This window comes from Miniopterus natalensis, chromosome 4, assembly GCF_054644295.1.
Source record: "Miniopterus natalensis isolate mMinNat1 chromosome 4, mMinNat1.hap1, whole genome shotgun sequence".
In the NCBI taxonomy this organism is placed as follows: Eukaryota; Metazoa; Chordata; class Mammalia; order Chiroptera; family Miniopteridae; genus Miniopterus; species Miniopterus natalensis.
In genome coordinates, this window is record NC_142084.1 from 91,947,396 (window position 1) to 91,964,008 (window position 16,613).

At 50.0% G+C, this 16,613-nt stretch overlaps 1 protein-coding gene across 1 annotated transcript in view; it reads left to right on the plus strand.

Moving 5' to 3' along the window:
• Nucleotides 1-16,613, plus strand: part of WWC1 (WW and C2 domain containing 1) — a 113,701-nt gene that overhangs the window by 43,606 nt on the left and 53,482 nt on the right. Inside the window, exon 2 of the mRNA XM_087816192.1 lies at nt 13,716-13,849. Within this exon, the coding sequence (XP_087672318.1) occupies nt 13,716-13,849 (134 nt within the window). The remainder of the gene's footprint in view (nt 1-13,715; nt 13,850-16,613) is intronic.

Here is a 16,613-nt window from a genome sequence, read left to right on the forward strand (position 1 = left end):
GGGTGAAGGGACTTGGCCAAGGTCACCTGTATGAATACAAGCTGTGCCACCAGTGCTGCTCCTATGGTCAGGCAGCAGGAAGGGGTGATGGCTTAGAGTCCAGATGCCCCCCCCCCCCAAGCCTGCTGGGCGCATCCTTCAATGTCCAGACCTTAGGCGGGCTCGGTGTGGGGTTCAGCTGATGCTCACAGCCCACCCATTGCCTATTGAGCCCCCAGGTCAATCCCAGAGCAGCTAGGAAGCTTGCAGAATGTTGGGAGCACTGTATACAGGGTGAGGTAAAAGGTTTACAGTTGTTCTAATGGAAAACAATACAGCAATTAATCAGTAATAATACAAAGGTAAAAAATGTGTTTCGAGTACTCACAACTGTAAACCTCCTTTTACCCCTCACTGTATATTCTCTTTTGTACTGTGCAGGTGATCTTTTGTCCCCCTGTCCACCGCCCGCCCCCCCACATGCCTGTGTGCCTCTTGAGCCAATTGGAAATTCATACATTGTCCCCTGGCACCAGAGCCAAAGGCGCCTGCCAACCTGTGGGTTTCTTTTCCGTGTGGCTCACCATCTGGAGTGGCCACCTGGCCTCCTTGTGGGCTGTGTGTGGGCGCGCGTGTGCTCGGGCACCCATGTCCCAGGGCCAGGGTATTGTGTCCCCTCTCTGTGCTTGAATGGCTGACTGAACACGAGAACAGAGGACAATGCCCAGAAGTCATCCTGACAGTATGAATGAATAATTCATATTGTATCTGCCGCTTTCCAGGGCTTCCGAAAATAGCTGTTTTAATTGCTTATTTGTTTCGCTGCTGACTTGAGCTCAGCGGCCTTCAGCTCGGAGCACTTTCAGTGTTTAACGTTGACTAGCAGGTAGGGCTCCCCTTCAGGGAACAAGTCTATTTATTTTCTCCTTTCAAAAGAAATGACGGGGGAAGTAAACCCTTAAAGAAAGCCGTACTTTTCAGAGGTGAAAACCATTTTCTTTTCAGCTCCCGTGCGGGGCCCCTTTGTCGTCAGTTTCTGTAGGCTTCTGTGGTCTTGGCAGATAAAGACATAGCAGTCAGATGGACAGACAGGGCGAGCTTCTGGGCTACAGCAGTCTGCCCATCGTGGTGCCGTCAGCAAATACTCGGGCGTCTGCAGCATTCAGAGCCTCAGACACAGACACAGCCAGGCGGTGCTGACTTGTGCTTCCTAGCGGTGCCCGCCGCGGCACCCAGGGAAGGTGCCAGGAAGGCCCTACTGCCGGGTGAGCGGCCTGGGGGCTGCCCGCCCCGCTGCCTGTGGAATAGTAGGGAGGTGGGCAGGGTCGCGTTGCCCTGGGGCGCTGGCAGGATGCCGCCAGTGTCAAACAGAAGCGCTTCTTTCAGGGGTCCCAGTAGGAGAACCGGGAAAAGGGGGTGATTGGGAGTCAGGCGTTTAGAGCCGCTTCTGTGTGCATACAGGGCCAGCAAGAGGTAGCAAGGCAGAGTTTGGAGGGCCTGGGCAGATAGAAGGCGTGTGGGTTACAGCGTGAGATGACAAGTGCCATCTGAAGACAGAGGGCACTCAGAAGACCCTTGGTGGTTGCAGAGATGGGGCCAGTGGGCTTTGGGTCTAGTTCTGTACCTGCAGCAGAAACAGGGTGCCTGTGGGTCAGGTGCAGGCAACACCCCCACTCCTCCCACCCCAGCCGTGCTCGGCTTTCTGTTTGCAGATGGGTGCGAAGGGGAAATGGCCAATTGAATGCCGTGGGAAAGAAAATGCTCACTGAGGACCTACTCTGTGCAGAGGGGTTGAGAATCTGAGTTCCCAGATCAGATCCAAACACTGGCTCTGGGCTTCCTGACTGTGTGACCTCAAGCCAGACACTGTGGGGGACAGGAGCTCGGCTAACATTGGTGAGGGGCTTCCTGCAGGGCTATGTCCACGGGGAGGCTGGGTGGCCATGACCAGGCCCTGCAGGGTGGGACAGGAGTCAGAAAACTTTGATAGAGAAGGAGAGGGATTTCTTGCACACAAAGTTGGGTACCATTTTTTCAAGTCCCTGCAGTTGGGGTGGGTGGGGGAGATGCTCTATACCAGTGGGTCCTGTATGTCGTGCAGGGACCAGCAGCATCAGCATTGCCTGGGAGCTTGTTGGAAGTGCAAATTCTCAGCCCAGCCCAGAACCAGAAACCGATTGAATCAGAAACTCTGGGGGTGGGTCACTGCCAGCGGTGAGTTACCAAGCCCTTAGGGGATGCTGCTGCAGCTCAGGGTTGAACCACAATAGAGAGAAATCAGGAGAGGTGTTCAGAGAATGAGTGAGTATAGGCGAGAGGAAGGATGGGTGTCAGGGAACCTGGGTGTCCAGGAGGATCCACTCCTCTGTGCCACGTGACCTTGGACAATTTCTAAGAACACATTTCTTGGATACCCAGTACTGAAAAGTCCTTAGCAATCGCTGTGTCATCTTCTCACAGTGGGGATGGGGAAATAGTGGCCTGAGGTATAGAAGGGGCTTGGCCTCTATCAGTCAATGGCAGAGCTGAGAATTGAAACCAGTTGGATTTACCTCTCACATAGCTGCGTCAGCTTACTTCTGTATGCCTCAGTGTCCACATTTGTAAAATGGACTTAATAATAGTACTTATAAGATTATTTTAAACAAGTTAGTATATTGCACTGAATATGGGATTTTCCTTTAATTTTTTTCTTACAACTTTATTGAAGAATAATTATTGAAATTTATTAAATTGTATTTATTTAAAGCGTGCGGTTTGACGAGTTTTGACATACATCTTCATAATATAACAGACATTCCCTTCACCCCCCCGTACTTTCTCTGTGCCCCTTTGTAATTAATCCCTTTATCCCTAGGCAACCACTGATCTGCTTTCTGTCCCTATAGGTTTATTTGCATTTTCTAGAATTTTATAAAAGTGGAATCATACAGTATAATCTGTTTTTTCCCGGATTGTTTATACCCAATATAATGTTTCTGAGATTCATCTGTGTTACATGTGTTAATAGTTTGTTCCTTTTTATTACTGAGCAGTATTCTATTGTATGGATGTGTAGTCATGGGCCACATATACAATGGTGATCCCAAAAATTCCTTTTGCCCACTGACATCACAGTCATCGTAAAGCCCTAGTACAGTGCATTACTCACGTGTTTGTGGTGACACTGGCGTAAACAGACCTACTGCACCACTAGTCGTGTAAATTATGTGCAGACCATAATACTTGAAATGATAAGAAGCCACTATGTTACTGGTTTATGTGTTTACTATACTATTTTTCATTATTTTAGAGTGTCCTCTTTCTACTTGGAAAAAAGTTTGCTGTAAAACATGCCGTGTTACACCGGCAGCAACCTCACACATCTCGTGTTTGCCGGGTCTCTTGATTGCATCAGTTTTTCATGGGCTTTATTGAATCTCGTATTGTTTTGTAATATACTCTGCAGGCTTGTAGCCCAGGAGCAATAGGCTCTGGCATGCAGTCTAGGTGTGTGTAGGCTGCACCATGTAGCTTTGTGTAAGTGAACTCTGTGATGTTCTGTCCAGCTTGGGGTTATTACAGTCAATATAACATTGACTTAAAAAATTGTTATTCATTGATTTGAGAGAGAGAGAGAGAAACATTGATTCCTTGCTCCACTTACTTATGCTTTCCTTGGATGATTCTCGTATGTGCCCTGACTGGGGACTGCACCCTTGGTATACTCTAACCAACAGAGCTATCCAGCCAGGGCTAACAAAGATTTTTAAGAAGCACCATTATTTTATGTGCCACTAAGAAAGGAAAAAATGCTACCAACTAAATAATGATCCAGTATTTTTAAATGAACTAGAATGTTTATTTCTTACTCATTGAAATAAATCTTTCAAACTTAGATGTTTTTTACCCACATATTGCTTTTACACATAGCAAAAAAAAAAAAAAGACAAAGAAATACATAAATAAAACCAAGCCCCATTGTTCCTAAAACATCTTCCTATCCGAATCCAATTCTTTGGAGCCACAAATTATTGATGTCTGTGCTTTTGGTATCTGTGCTCGGTGCCCTCAAGAGTGCTGGTGTTGCACCTCTATCATGAGGACTAAGGAATCCAAAGCTTGGGTGCTGGGCCCCGAGGCCAGCGTGGCAATTCTGTAGACTCAGCCTACATTGCTCTCCTGCTTTGGGAATGCTGCTCAACGTGTCTGCTCACTGCCTCCTCCACCCCTCCCCACAACCATGTGATTCCTAGGGGTTAAAAGCGCTCCCTGATTGTCTCTGTGATTTATCCCAATGACACCTTTGATGTCTGCACATACAGGCAGCGGCAGCTCCATCAGGGTCAGGATCGCAGCCCAGCTGACAGTGTTGTAAGGCGCCAGCAGTGGTAACACCCCCGCCCCATTTCGGAGATGTTAAAAAGCATTTACAGAGGTGCAGCTTGGAATTGTTGAGAGACTATGTAAGGGACCCTGAATAGTGCCAGGTACTTTGTAAACACTCAGTAAAATTTAGCTTTATTATTTATTACTATTACTATTAAGCATCAGTTTCCTTGTTGGTTAAGTGAGGGTGGTTGTATCTGGAAATGACGTCTTTTACATAGAGTAGATGGTCCAATGCCTGGTACTTAATTGGCTGTCAGTGAGAGATGTTCTAATTATCTTTTTTTTTTTTTTTTTAATATGTCTTTATTGATTTCAGAGAGAGAAAGGGAGAGGAGGAGAGAGAGAGAGAAACATCAGTGACGAAGAGTCATTGATCGGCTGCCTCCTGCACATCCCCTACTGGGGGTCGAGCCCACAGCCCGGGCATGTGCCCTAACCTGGAATCGAACCTCAATTTCCTGGATCACAGGTCGATGTTCAGCCCCTGAGCCATGCTGTCCAGGCTAATTATCATTTCTTGCAATCTCACAGTGCCCCTTTGGAGCAGGCAGGCCACGTAGTAGAGTTATGAAAGCTAACATTGCAAGGGGGCACAGAAATATTATATTCCAGCTCCCTCGTTTTGCAGATGGGAAGACCAGAGAGGGTATGTGCCTTCCCTAAGGACATGGCTGAGCTGGCGCCAGTGACAGGAATCAAACCCAGATCTTACCACTTCTCTCCCAGTGCGGTGTCTCAAGTGTGCTACCATGGAGGGGGCTCTAGGTGAGGCAGGATCCTCAGACAGGCAAAGGTGGGTTGCAACTTTTGCTCTTAATGGCTGGATGCTCCCGGACAGCCCAGCACCTGGGAAGACCCCTTGGAAACCCATCTCATGGGGCTGGGCCAAGTACAGCTGGGGGTTGAGTGCCCTCAGGCTCCTAAATCCAGAAAGGAGGAACTCTTCATGCCAGCCTACCCAGGGTGTGTGCCAGGTGCTGTGTTGAGTCAGTCCCATGTGCCAATTTATTTAATCACTGTGAGAACCCTGCGAGGCAGATTTTCCTGACTTCTTCATACCTGTGGGGAAACAGGCTTAGAGCTGGGGAAGGAATGTGCTAAGATTACCCAGCTAAAAAGGATGGGACCTGGGGGTCCTGTTTGGTTCTGTTGGCCCTTTCTATTGGGCACTGACTTCCAGTTTGGGGATGAAGGTGAAGCTGGGGTGGACCCGGGAGAGGGGCAAATGTGTAGACCAGGTACTCTTTTCAGCTGTTAGGCTTTCAGGAAATTACCCTCCACCGAGCGAAATGAAGGGTCCGTCTCCCAACCGTTTCTCTCCGTGAACAGGCGCTTCATAGTTTCATATCGGTGGGTTCTCTTTCGGTCTAATGGGGTTATAACTATTACATAACCCAGAAGATACTAGCGAAGGCTGTTCAGATACCTCCTACATTTCAAACAGATCCTAACTCAGCACCAGGCTGCCTTGATCTCTTGGAGTCATGAGTGTGATATGGGCTTGGGGTTGGTCCTCAGGTTTTAGTCTCAGCCCTGCCACTGTCCTTGGGCAGCTCTGGACAAGTCTTTATCTCTGTGCCTCAGTTTTCTCACCAATGAGGAGAAAGGAATCAGATTTCTTTTCTTTTTTTAATATGTTTTTATTGATTTCAGAGAGAGGGAGGGAAAGGGAGAGAGAGAGAGAGAAACATCGATGATGAGAGAGTGTCATCGACCAGCTGCCTGCTTCACGCCTCCAGCTGGAGATCTAGCCGGCAACCCCTGCATGTGCCCTGACCGGGGGCTGGGGGTGGGGTGGGAGCAGGATCTAACTGTGATCCCCTGGATCACAGGTCAGTGCTCAACCACTTAGCCACACTGGCCGGGCAAGAAATCAGATTCTTAACCCTAACCCAAGGATATGTTATTTGTTGTTTTTGTTGATTTTAGAGAGGAAGGGGGGAGAGAGAGAAACATGGATGTGAGAGAGAAACATTGATCAGTTGCCTCCTGGACATGCCCTGACTGGGAATGGAACCCACAACGTTTTTGTGTAGGGAAAACACTAACCAACTGAACCCACCCGTCCAGGGCTCAGCTTTAACATTCTTTAATACCCCTGTATCACGGGCCTCATTTGGATAGCAATGAAAAGAATAATAATGAATCGGCTCACATTTATTGCATTTACACTATCCACCAAAGCGTTGTTTCAGGAATGATCTGATTTAATCTTCCAAGGACACTGTGAGGTGGGTCTGAATGGTACCTACCTGGAAGGTTTGTTATGAGGGCCAAGTGAGTTAACATCTGTAAAGTGCTTGGAATAGTTCCTGGCAAATAGTGAGGGCCCAATAAATGTATTTGTTTCCTTGTTTTGTTCTTGTGGAAACGGAGCCACAGAGAGTGTTAGTATCTTATCCATGGTCACGCAGCTCGAAAGTGGCAGAGCCTGGATCCAAACCCTGGGAGTCTGGCTCCAGAGCCCTGTGTTCTCACCGCCACTCAGTGTTGCCTCTTGATACGACAGGAGGCAGGAGTAACAACTGGAGAGCAGGGGGGACAATCTGCACCCAGAGGCCCCCGGCCCCATTTTAAAAACATAGCACTGTGGTAGACAAACGTATCTGAATCTGGCCCTCCTGTAGGCAGGGGCCATGCCTGCTCTAGTCCATGATCTGGTTCACAGAGCTATAACCTTAAACCCTAGTAAGCGGTCCACAGAGGGGAACAGCAGCCCAGATTCACCCCGTGTCAGTGAGCTGGAGGCAGCGAGACATGGGGATGGAGGCGGAGGAAGGGGACAGGCCCGGGGCTCCGGTGTGCGATCCCAAGAACGCGGGGGGTGCAGATGAAGACAAGATTTAGCAGGGGAAGGTGAGCCACTGGTTTGTGAGGGCCCATTTTGAAGAGAAGGGGACAGGGAGAGCAGTCTGGAACCTTCCCTCCAGCTCTCTCCCTCCTCTCCTTTTCCCCATAAAAGAATTCCAGGAGTGGGAGTGACTAGACCAGGGAAGTTTCTGGATAAACCAGCCCAGCCAAAGTAGCAAAGCAAGGAGACCTAGAGGTCAAAAAACCAGAATGTTGAGACAGGTGTTTTGGGAGTGGAGGGAGGGAGAAGGAACATTTTCAGGGACAGAAAACTTGGAAATTCCTGGTGTAAACACCTCCTTCAGAGAGCAAATTTTGCGAGCTCTCCAGCTGCCGTTTCCTTCCTTCTCTGGGTAATTTCCAAAGGGAGAGACTATGAGCAGACCCGTCTTCCCCAGGAAAGGAAGCTGTGGGGAACAGTGCGACGCTTCTAGGCTATATGCCTGGACAATTATTGTGCTTCTGTTTCCCCATCATGAAAAGAGGGATCTAAAACCTAACTCATAATAGCAGCTAATGTCGGCTGAGCCCTGTGTGCTAGGGGCTCAGCGCTGCTCGTTTTCACCAGGGCGTCACTGAGCAGATGAAGCACCTTACAAACAAAGAAGCATATTCAAGCAGGTCAGGGTCCCCAACCCAGGACACAGAGCCAGCAAGTGACAGAGCCTGCATTGGAACCCAGGGGCTGGCTCTACAGCCTGTTTTAACCACCGCTGGGTATCTCTCGGGATGAATGATGCTGCTGCTGATGATATGAAGATAGCTAACGTATCAGTCCTTTAAGATGAAAGGTGACCCGATTCTCACGGTACACAGAGCACAGAAGTCTCTCAAATAGGTTACGTTAACAACCCACATTTTACTGAGGGCTGTTCCATGCCAGGCCCTGTGCTCAGCACTTTATGTGGGTTATCTCATTTAATCCCCACGACACCCTCATGAGACTGAGACGTCTCCTAAGTTTCACAGAGAAGGAAACTCCTCCTAACCAGGTTACATAACACACCCACGTTTGTGCAAGGGGCGGAGCGTGGGTTCCAGCCGAGTTTCATTGATTTCTGAACCTTGTGAGTAGCATCTACCCTGTCTCCCCATTAACTGTGAAATCATCCACTGTTCCCTTTCTTTCCCAGCATCCCCTGACTACACCCCATCGCCTCTGTTTCCCTCTTCTCCTAAATCCTTGGCCTTTTTTTGTGTTTGTACAGCTGACCCAGCACCTTATTAGCTATCCTTGCATCCGCTAATTTTCTGTGGTCCACAGCCTCAGTGAAACTGCCACATACACTGTCACCGAATGCCATGGTCATGGGTCACTGCCTGCTTTCAGGATAAGCCTTGGCTCCCTGGCCCTACCCTTGGCTCCCGAAGGCAGAAACGAGGCGTAGCCAAACATCTGAGCCCTCTTCGTGCCTGGCATGGGACTGAGCTGTTTTGTCCATACAATAAATTCTTGCTGCTTGGAGGATTAATTGAAATGAGGGAGAGAAGGAGAGTGGAAGGCGAGGCAGGGAGCTTCTCCAAGTCACTTTCTGCAGCTGGGCATAGGGGTGGTGCTCAAAGTCCTTACAAGGAACCCCAGGCCCTTAACAGCCCAGCTTCTGCCCCTCTCTGCCTCTGTCCCATCACTCATAAATAGCATAAAGATACGCCATGCATTGTTTTTTGTTTTGTTTTTTTAAATATATGTTTATTGATTTCAGAGAGAGGGAGAGAGAAACATCAGTGATAAGTCATTGACCGGCTGCTTTCTGCACGTCCCCTGCTAGGGATCAAGCCTGCAACCCAGGCATGTGCCCTGATGGGAATCGAACCTCGATCCCCTGGATCCTAGGTGGATGCTCAACTGCTGAACCACGCCAGCTGGGCTGCCATGCATTTTTCTTTAATGTCCCACCCCAGAGCCTTCGTGCTGGCTGCTCCCTTTGCTCCCACCATCTATCTCGTCTCCCTCCAAGGATCACCTTTTCCCAGAGGCTTGCCATGGCCACCTGCCCCGTTACACTTGATCCTGTTGTATTTCTCTGAGTCACAGTGAGTTGCTGAAATGAACATGTCAGTTCCCATCCTGGCTGAGGTGCCTCCCCAACTACAGTGTAAGGGCAGGGCCCTGTCTCGTCCACTCTGCAGCTGGCATTTATTAATGAGGTTCATCTGTGTGTCGGGTGCTCCGCCCTCCTAGCCCCCCAGATTTGTTGAAATGAATGAATGAAGGTATTTGAACAGAACTAAATAAATGGAAGGAAGGAAGGGAGGGAGGAAGGGCCCACCGCAGCCGCCACGGTGTGCAGGGGAGGGTGCTGTGCAGCAGCCTCGAAGTGAAGGCATGTCCCCCGGACTGTGAAATCTAAGCTGTGGGAGCTACCCCTGGGCGCCTGGCTCTTGTGCCCCAGCCGGGAGGAGAGGTTCGGCTGAACGTTTGGACAGTTCTTGGCACGGAGAGCCCTTTGGAAAATTGTCCGTCCCAGCTGGTGCGTGGAGAGAGCCGGGTCGGGGGCCAGCATCCCGCTGGACACCATAAAGAGGTGGCTGTGGGAAGTGTTAGGGTCGCTCGGGAAGCACCAGGAACATGAAAGGTATGCTGTGCGTTCTTCAGGCCCCAGAGAATCACCACCCGGTGTTAGACTTGGCAGAAGCCTTTCCGCCCCTTCTCCGAGCTGCTTCCTTAGAAGAGAAGCACCGTCTGAATACGGAACGCCTGCGGCCGTGGCAACGTGCTCCGCGACCCTCTCCCACAGCCCGCGGGGCGGTACCGAGGAGCTGGGGTGGCACAGGTGTGCCCGGCGTAGGGTGATCTGGCAGGACCTACCTGTATCCAAGGCGACACATCCGGGCCCTTTTTCCAGGAGGGCCTGTTGTGAAACATTCTGGAATGTTTGTGTTCCCTCGGTGATTTGTAATTAAGAAGAGGCAGAACGAGTTCTTGCTTGGTGCCCTCCCTCCCTCCCTCCCGCCCTTTCAGCATTTGGGTCATTTGACTTCACACTGTGGTTTTCAGCAGCCCAGGGCACGGAGGCTGGAGCCTGGGATTGCACTGGGCTAGATGGGGATGAAACGCTTCATCGGAGGGTGGGGGCCGGGAGTCCCAGGCGAGCCCCCAAGTCCTGGCCACATCTGAAAACCGACATCTCTTCCCAGCTCACATTCTTGGCACCGGCCCAAGGGGAAACACTGCAGACCAGAGAGGTACCCCCAGTTTCCCAGGGGGGACTGGTTTAAGCAGTTCGTCTCTGGCAGGAAGGGGGAGTATGTGCACGTGTGTATACGTGTGTGTGTTTAGATGCCTGTGTGGCTGAAAACACTTCCCTTTATCCTGCCTCTCTGAATGGCACGTCTCTGCACACTGAATAATTCATCTCCCTCTTGGCATTTGTTCGAGAGAGATCCTCGCTGTCCAGATTCCTTGTAAGTTGCATAGCCTTGCAATGGATGCATTTCTCTTTCCCAGGGAAGAGCTCTGGGAGTCAGGATATCAGCCCTCTGCCCCCCCCCCCATCATCGCTTGGAAGGGAACCCCGGATATCAAACCAAAGCCTTCCTGTCTCCTCATGCCCTCCCCTTCTAACTTTGGGTCTTTTTTTATTCACTTTTTAGAAAAATCCCTGTTAGGCACAATGTCTGCATTTGCTACAAGTTGGAATCAGCATCTCACTCCACCCCATCCACATTGGTGACACTGATAGCTAGCATTTAGTTCAGCTGGAACAATCCAGGGAGTTCATATTTTTCCAGAAAAGTGATGCATTTGGGGTGTTTCAGTTCTGCCTCATGTCACGCAGAGAGCTCAGTGAAGCACTTGTGCTTGGCTTAGGTGACTTTGGAACATTTAGCTGCCTTTTCATTAAGCAGCTGTGGGGTATCCAAGTGTTATACTGAAGATCTTCGTAGGAAGGCGTAGGTAGCTGAAGGTGCAGATACGCCAGAGCTACATGCCTCAGGCCCGCTGCAGACTCCCCTGTGGTCCAGCTGGGTCATCTGTTTCTCTGGCGTAGCGGACTCTGCATTCCAGATTGTTCCGAGACTCACGGAGTCCCATGAATTTTTGTTGGCAATGCCCGGGTTTGGGAATCAGGCAGTGGGGCTCCGGGTTATACTGCTGGGGTTGACCATCTCCATGATAAAGATAAAAAAGAGAAAAGTTGAATTATGTTGAAATCCCTGTACCGAGATAACGTTTTAATGTCTATCTTTCCAGTTTTTCTTACATACACACACAACCCACACACACCACACACACAAATTTTTTGGGCAAAATGTACATAACAGTATCCTGTAGATCTTCTCTTTTAACAGTGTTGTCTTAGTAAATTGAGAGCATCCTTCCTTTTTAGCAAGTTATAGAACACATTGTTACATTTAATATGGACTGCATTGTTAATTTTTGTTCCTACATATACACCCATCCCACAGATACCTATTGAGCGCCAGTTGTGGGGGACATAGGATTCTCTGGCTGAGGATCATCACTGATGAATCATTTCATAATCCCCAGGGAGGAATTTTGAAAGGCGATAGATAATCCTTACACAGGTTCCGGGGGGCTGTCGGGAAGGGACCCATCATCTGGTTTTCTGGGGTGCAAACTGTATAGTAAGATTTATATCTCCATAGCCAGGCTGGCGGAGTGCAGGGCGAGGGCTGAGCCAGAAGGAGAGGCCTGAGGGTGCTCCGCGCGAGCATCCTGCTCCCTCACCGCTGATCTGTCCTCGGTGGCAGAGTAACTCACTGTGGTGTGGGGGGGTGCCTGGCTGGAGATGTCCTTCTGAGACCCTTTCAGAGACTTGTTGGATGAAGTGACCTTGGATGAGCTTTGGCTCTTGGTCCCTGGTCTTTATTTCCATGAGGAAGAGGGAGCACACACTGAGAGAAGTTTGGGTGGGGGGGCACTGCTGGAGTGGCCCTTTGTTTCTGAAATCTGGACAGAGCATGGGGTGGGGCTGGGGTGGGCTGCAGACAGCTTTGCAGAAACTTTACGCAGACTGGCACAGATGTCCCTGAGCCAAGAACACTCTTAGCTGAGGAAAGGTCCCATCACCTGTGTGATTTTCCTTGGCACTCAGGAGATGCATCAACTTTCAAGAGAACCTTTTAGCTCACCGCCGGGGCTCTGGCGACACATTGCCTTGCTTGAAACCCCGGCTTGGTCTTTGACATTGAGAATATTTTTTTTGGCTTTCTTAGCCTCAGTTTCCCCTTTTGGGCAATGGCGATAATAATAACTAATGTCTTTTGAGCACTCATGTGCACTCATCTGTGCTACGTGTTCTGTAAACATGACCTTATTTAAGCTAACCAACAACCTGGCTGGAGAGTTATTATTACTCCTACTTTGCAGATAAAACTATACCGAGGCTCAGAGAGGTTAAGTTGCCAGACTCACACAGCTAATGGAAGTCATGCTTATTGAACCCGTATTTAGTAGTGATTAGCCTGTTGCATCTCATACATCTCTGGCCTCATCCTCATTGTAAGTTTCACTTGAAGTGAATTTACCAAGGAAGGAGATTGCACAGGATAAAAGACAGGGTGGATTCCTGTGGCTTGGAGGGAAGTTCTTGATCAGGATTGTAGACCTCACCCCAGTCACCTTTCTTTCTCTCCTATTGATCCTCAGTTTGCCAGTCTACAGAAAGCCCGGTCGTGCAGTCTCTGGCCTTCTGGAATTGGGAGTGGTTTGGAAGCAGACGGGGGAGGGGGAAGATTAGGATACGTATTTTAGGCAGAGGCAGCAATCGGGAGAGACCAAGGAGCTGTCTGGAAGGGCCATTCAGGCAGACGTGCATGTCTAGATTCCTGGTGCTCTGGCCGAAGTAACTTGACCAGTGGTTTGTGGTGTTTTCCTGGCTCGACAAGCCTTTGTTTGTTTCATTGGGTGATTTGTCCATCTGTCTGACTTAGCCACAAGACTGGGCGATGACTGCCCCTTCACTCCTTGCAGCATGGGAACTTGGAGGGTGGTTATTGCTAAAAGATCACTTTGGCCTGGATTGTTTCGGGAAGGACAGCAGTGGGTACCTGCATTTGGGAACCAGCTCAGGAGGCAAATAAATACTGCGCTTGGCCAAACTCACAGGGCCAGGACATCTGCTCTTCTAGATGCTGCATAAGCCAGCTTTCCAGAGGGGACGTGGGCATGACAGCTTGCGATAGAGCCAAGAGGAAGACTGGGGGTGGGGCAGGGCAGGCGAAGGAGTTGCAGGTAGAGAAGCCAGAGGGCCGGTGTCCAAGTCCAGAAGTAACCCTTGACCTTCGAGCCCTTTCCTGCACACACTTCAGGTAGAGATGCAGAAACAGAGGTCCAGAAAAGGAAGGTGACCTACTCAAATTTCACCCGAGGTAGTGACAAAGTTGGGACCGGAACACAGATTCCCCACCTCCTTCCACGTGTTCACCTTCCCGAGACAACAGGGACAGATCTGATGTCAGTGCAGAGTTTTTGGATGTGTTGGGCCAACCCTGAGGAGGCCAGGGGAAGCGGCAAGTTGCCGGGGTGTGGGGCCTGTCAGCTGACGGAGTCTGTCTCTCCCCTTCCTCGCCAGGTACACCAAGCCGCTCACCTTTGCCGACTGCATCAGTGATGAGCTGCCTCTGGGATGGGAAGAGGCGTACGACCCACAGGTTGGAGATTACTTCATCGACCACAACACCAGTAAGTTCCTGGCTGACCTCCCTGCCCCACCCCCTCCTCTACCTCCACGCTCACCTGCTAAGTCTGGAAGGGGCTCTTAAAGCCAGATTGTATTTTGTTTTTTATACAGTTAGATAGAGATGTCGGTGTAGGTATAAATAGGTAATGTATGCTCATATAAAATAACCATGTAGAAGGGTTTTAAATATGAATCTGAAGCTCCCCCTCTCACAACCCATCTCCTCAATTCTATAGAGGCAGCCAGTGCTAACAATTTTGTGTGTATCATTCCAGAAATTTCCCAGTCATGTGTGTGCATGTGTTTCTACATAGATTCTCTTTGACACATATCCGTGTCTGTGCATACAGACCTCCCCCCCCCCCCCCCCCCCGCCACCCATAAAGGTAGATGTGTCATTGTCATTGCCAGATCGTTTTGGAGCAGTCAGCGTCCCAGCAAGCCCCCAGTGGTGTGCACACAGGTGTCCATAGAGGGTTGGTGTGAGCGTGTGTGTCTCTAGCCCAGCATACGAGTCAGCGCACCCTCACTTCGTATCTGTGAACCAGGTATCCAGATCCAGAATGAAGGTTCCTGGTGTCTTTGTCTCTGGGACTGTGATGGAGGAAGACATTGAGAAAGGGACGAGCATGTGGCCCGACAGGTGGAGGGACCCAGGCTGTGGTCCCCAAGCCAGGGAGAGTCGAGCGTACTCAGGCCTCATGTATTGTGTGCCTTCTTGGCCACGGCTGTTGCTGTCCTCTGAAATTTGCTGCCCCATTTGTTCATGTGAGGAAAGAGTATTTTCCGTCTCACTCTCAACCTTCTGAACTGGAGGATTTTCTCAGTCCTTTCTGAAGGAGAATGGCATGGAATGGGACATGCCCGGCAAAGCTCGAAGGCTGCGGACAGGGCATTAAATCCTAACCCGTTTACTGAGTGTACCCTGTGCCACGTGCTGGGCTTGGCACTAGCTGGCATCGATCGTCCCATCGAATCCCCCTGCTACCCTGTGGGGTGTTAGGGCGATGATCCCCATCTTACAAATAGGACTAAAGGTAGTAATTGACTGCTCAACACTCAGAGCTCAAACACGGCAGGGCTGGCATTTGAACCGCTGCTGGGGAGCAGAGGGGTGCTTCTCTGTCCACTCCCTCCCCTCGGTGTGAGTGGCACCTGGCCATACCTTTGTTGTGCCCCACATCACTCAGTAGTGTAGCCATTTACCTGGTGTTGCGAGTTCCTCTTGAGAAGGCACGTAGTAGGTGTGCACTTGCCCTTTGCTAAACAGGAAGGGGCATAGGTGCTTGAGTGCATGACTGAATGGGGGATTGAGCTGACCGTTGCTGGCCCCAAAGTGTAGAAGAGTTTCTGAGAGACCGCTAATGGCATTAATGGCATTGTTGGGGGCAGCAGAGCTCATGGTTGTGTACTGGGTAATGAGAAGGAAATACGCCTAATTGGGTGTGTATGGGGAACGAAGCTAATGGGGGGGGGCTGATGGTGCGCTGGCTTAAACACTGGCACACAGGAACCCTAATCAGTCCTTTCCTGCTCCTAATTGCTGAGTGCACCCCCCCATGAAAGGCTGATGGCAGGAGTGGGATTTTAAGGTGCCTCTGGGAGACGTTGGGGAAACAGAAGGAAGGAAGGAGCAGCAGGCCGTGGCAGAGTTTATTCTGGAGGGGATGGTGGCAGAAATGAGGTGGGAGTATTGGGGGGGATGGGAGTACACGGAGCCCAGGATAGAAAGAATTCTGTCTGGTAGTTTTACCAGCTACCAGGCTACTGGTTTCCTTTTGGTGTGAAGGTGCTCTCCTTGGATGGAGGGCACTGCCTCTGAAGCTGGAGCCAGTGAGACAAATGTGGCGTGAATCTGACCAAGCATTCAGATCCGTGGACTCACCAGCGTTCACTGACGGAAATTACTCCCTTAAGAGTTACAGACACATTACAGCTGAGCAAGTTAAATTTACCACCCAGCATTCATTCATTCAGCAAGTATTTATTTCCCACCTGCAATGTTCCAGGCACAGTTCTGGGAGCTTGGGATACGTGAGAGTAAGTGACAGTAATCCTTTCCCTTTTCGAGCTTTCATTTTGACAAAAGAGAAAATAAACAGCATAAAGAAGCAGATTATGTAGCTTATTAGACAATTATCAGTATTATGGGGGGAAAGAGAAAGCAGAGTGTGGGGCTAGCGGGTGCTGGGGAGCAGAGGTGTGTTTTGAGGGTGGTGAGGCAAGGACAGAGGAAGGACTTGTTGAGAAATTGAGAAGTGAGCTAAGACTTGAAGGAGGTGAGGGAGCATTTCAAAAGGAAGATAGCTAGAGCAAAAACTGAGGTGCGGTCACATTTAGCTCGAGGGATGGCAAGGAGGCAGGTGTGCAGATAGCAGAATGAGTGAGGAAAGAAGGGCATCGAGCCAGAGAGAGGTGGGGCAGTGGCCCGTCTGCCTTACTCTTCAGGCCTCTACTCCATGCAAGAGGGGAGCCATTGGAGAGTTTCGAGCAGATGAGTGGCATGTTCTCTATGTCTTTTTTTTAAAAATATATCTTTATTGATTTCAGAGAGAGGAAGGGAGAGGGAGAGAGAGAGCTAGAAACATCAATGATGAGAGAGTCATTGATCGGCTGCAGCCCGCAACCCGGGCATGTGCCCTAACTGGGAATCGAACCCTGATCACCTGGATCCTAGGTCAACGCTTAACCACTGAGCCACGCCCGGCCGGGCTCCTCTATGTCTTAAAAGGGTCACTCTGGTTGCCATGCTACCAATAGACCTTA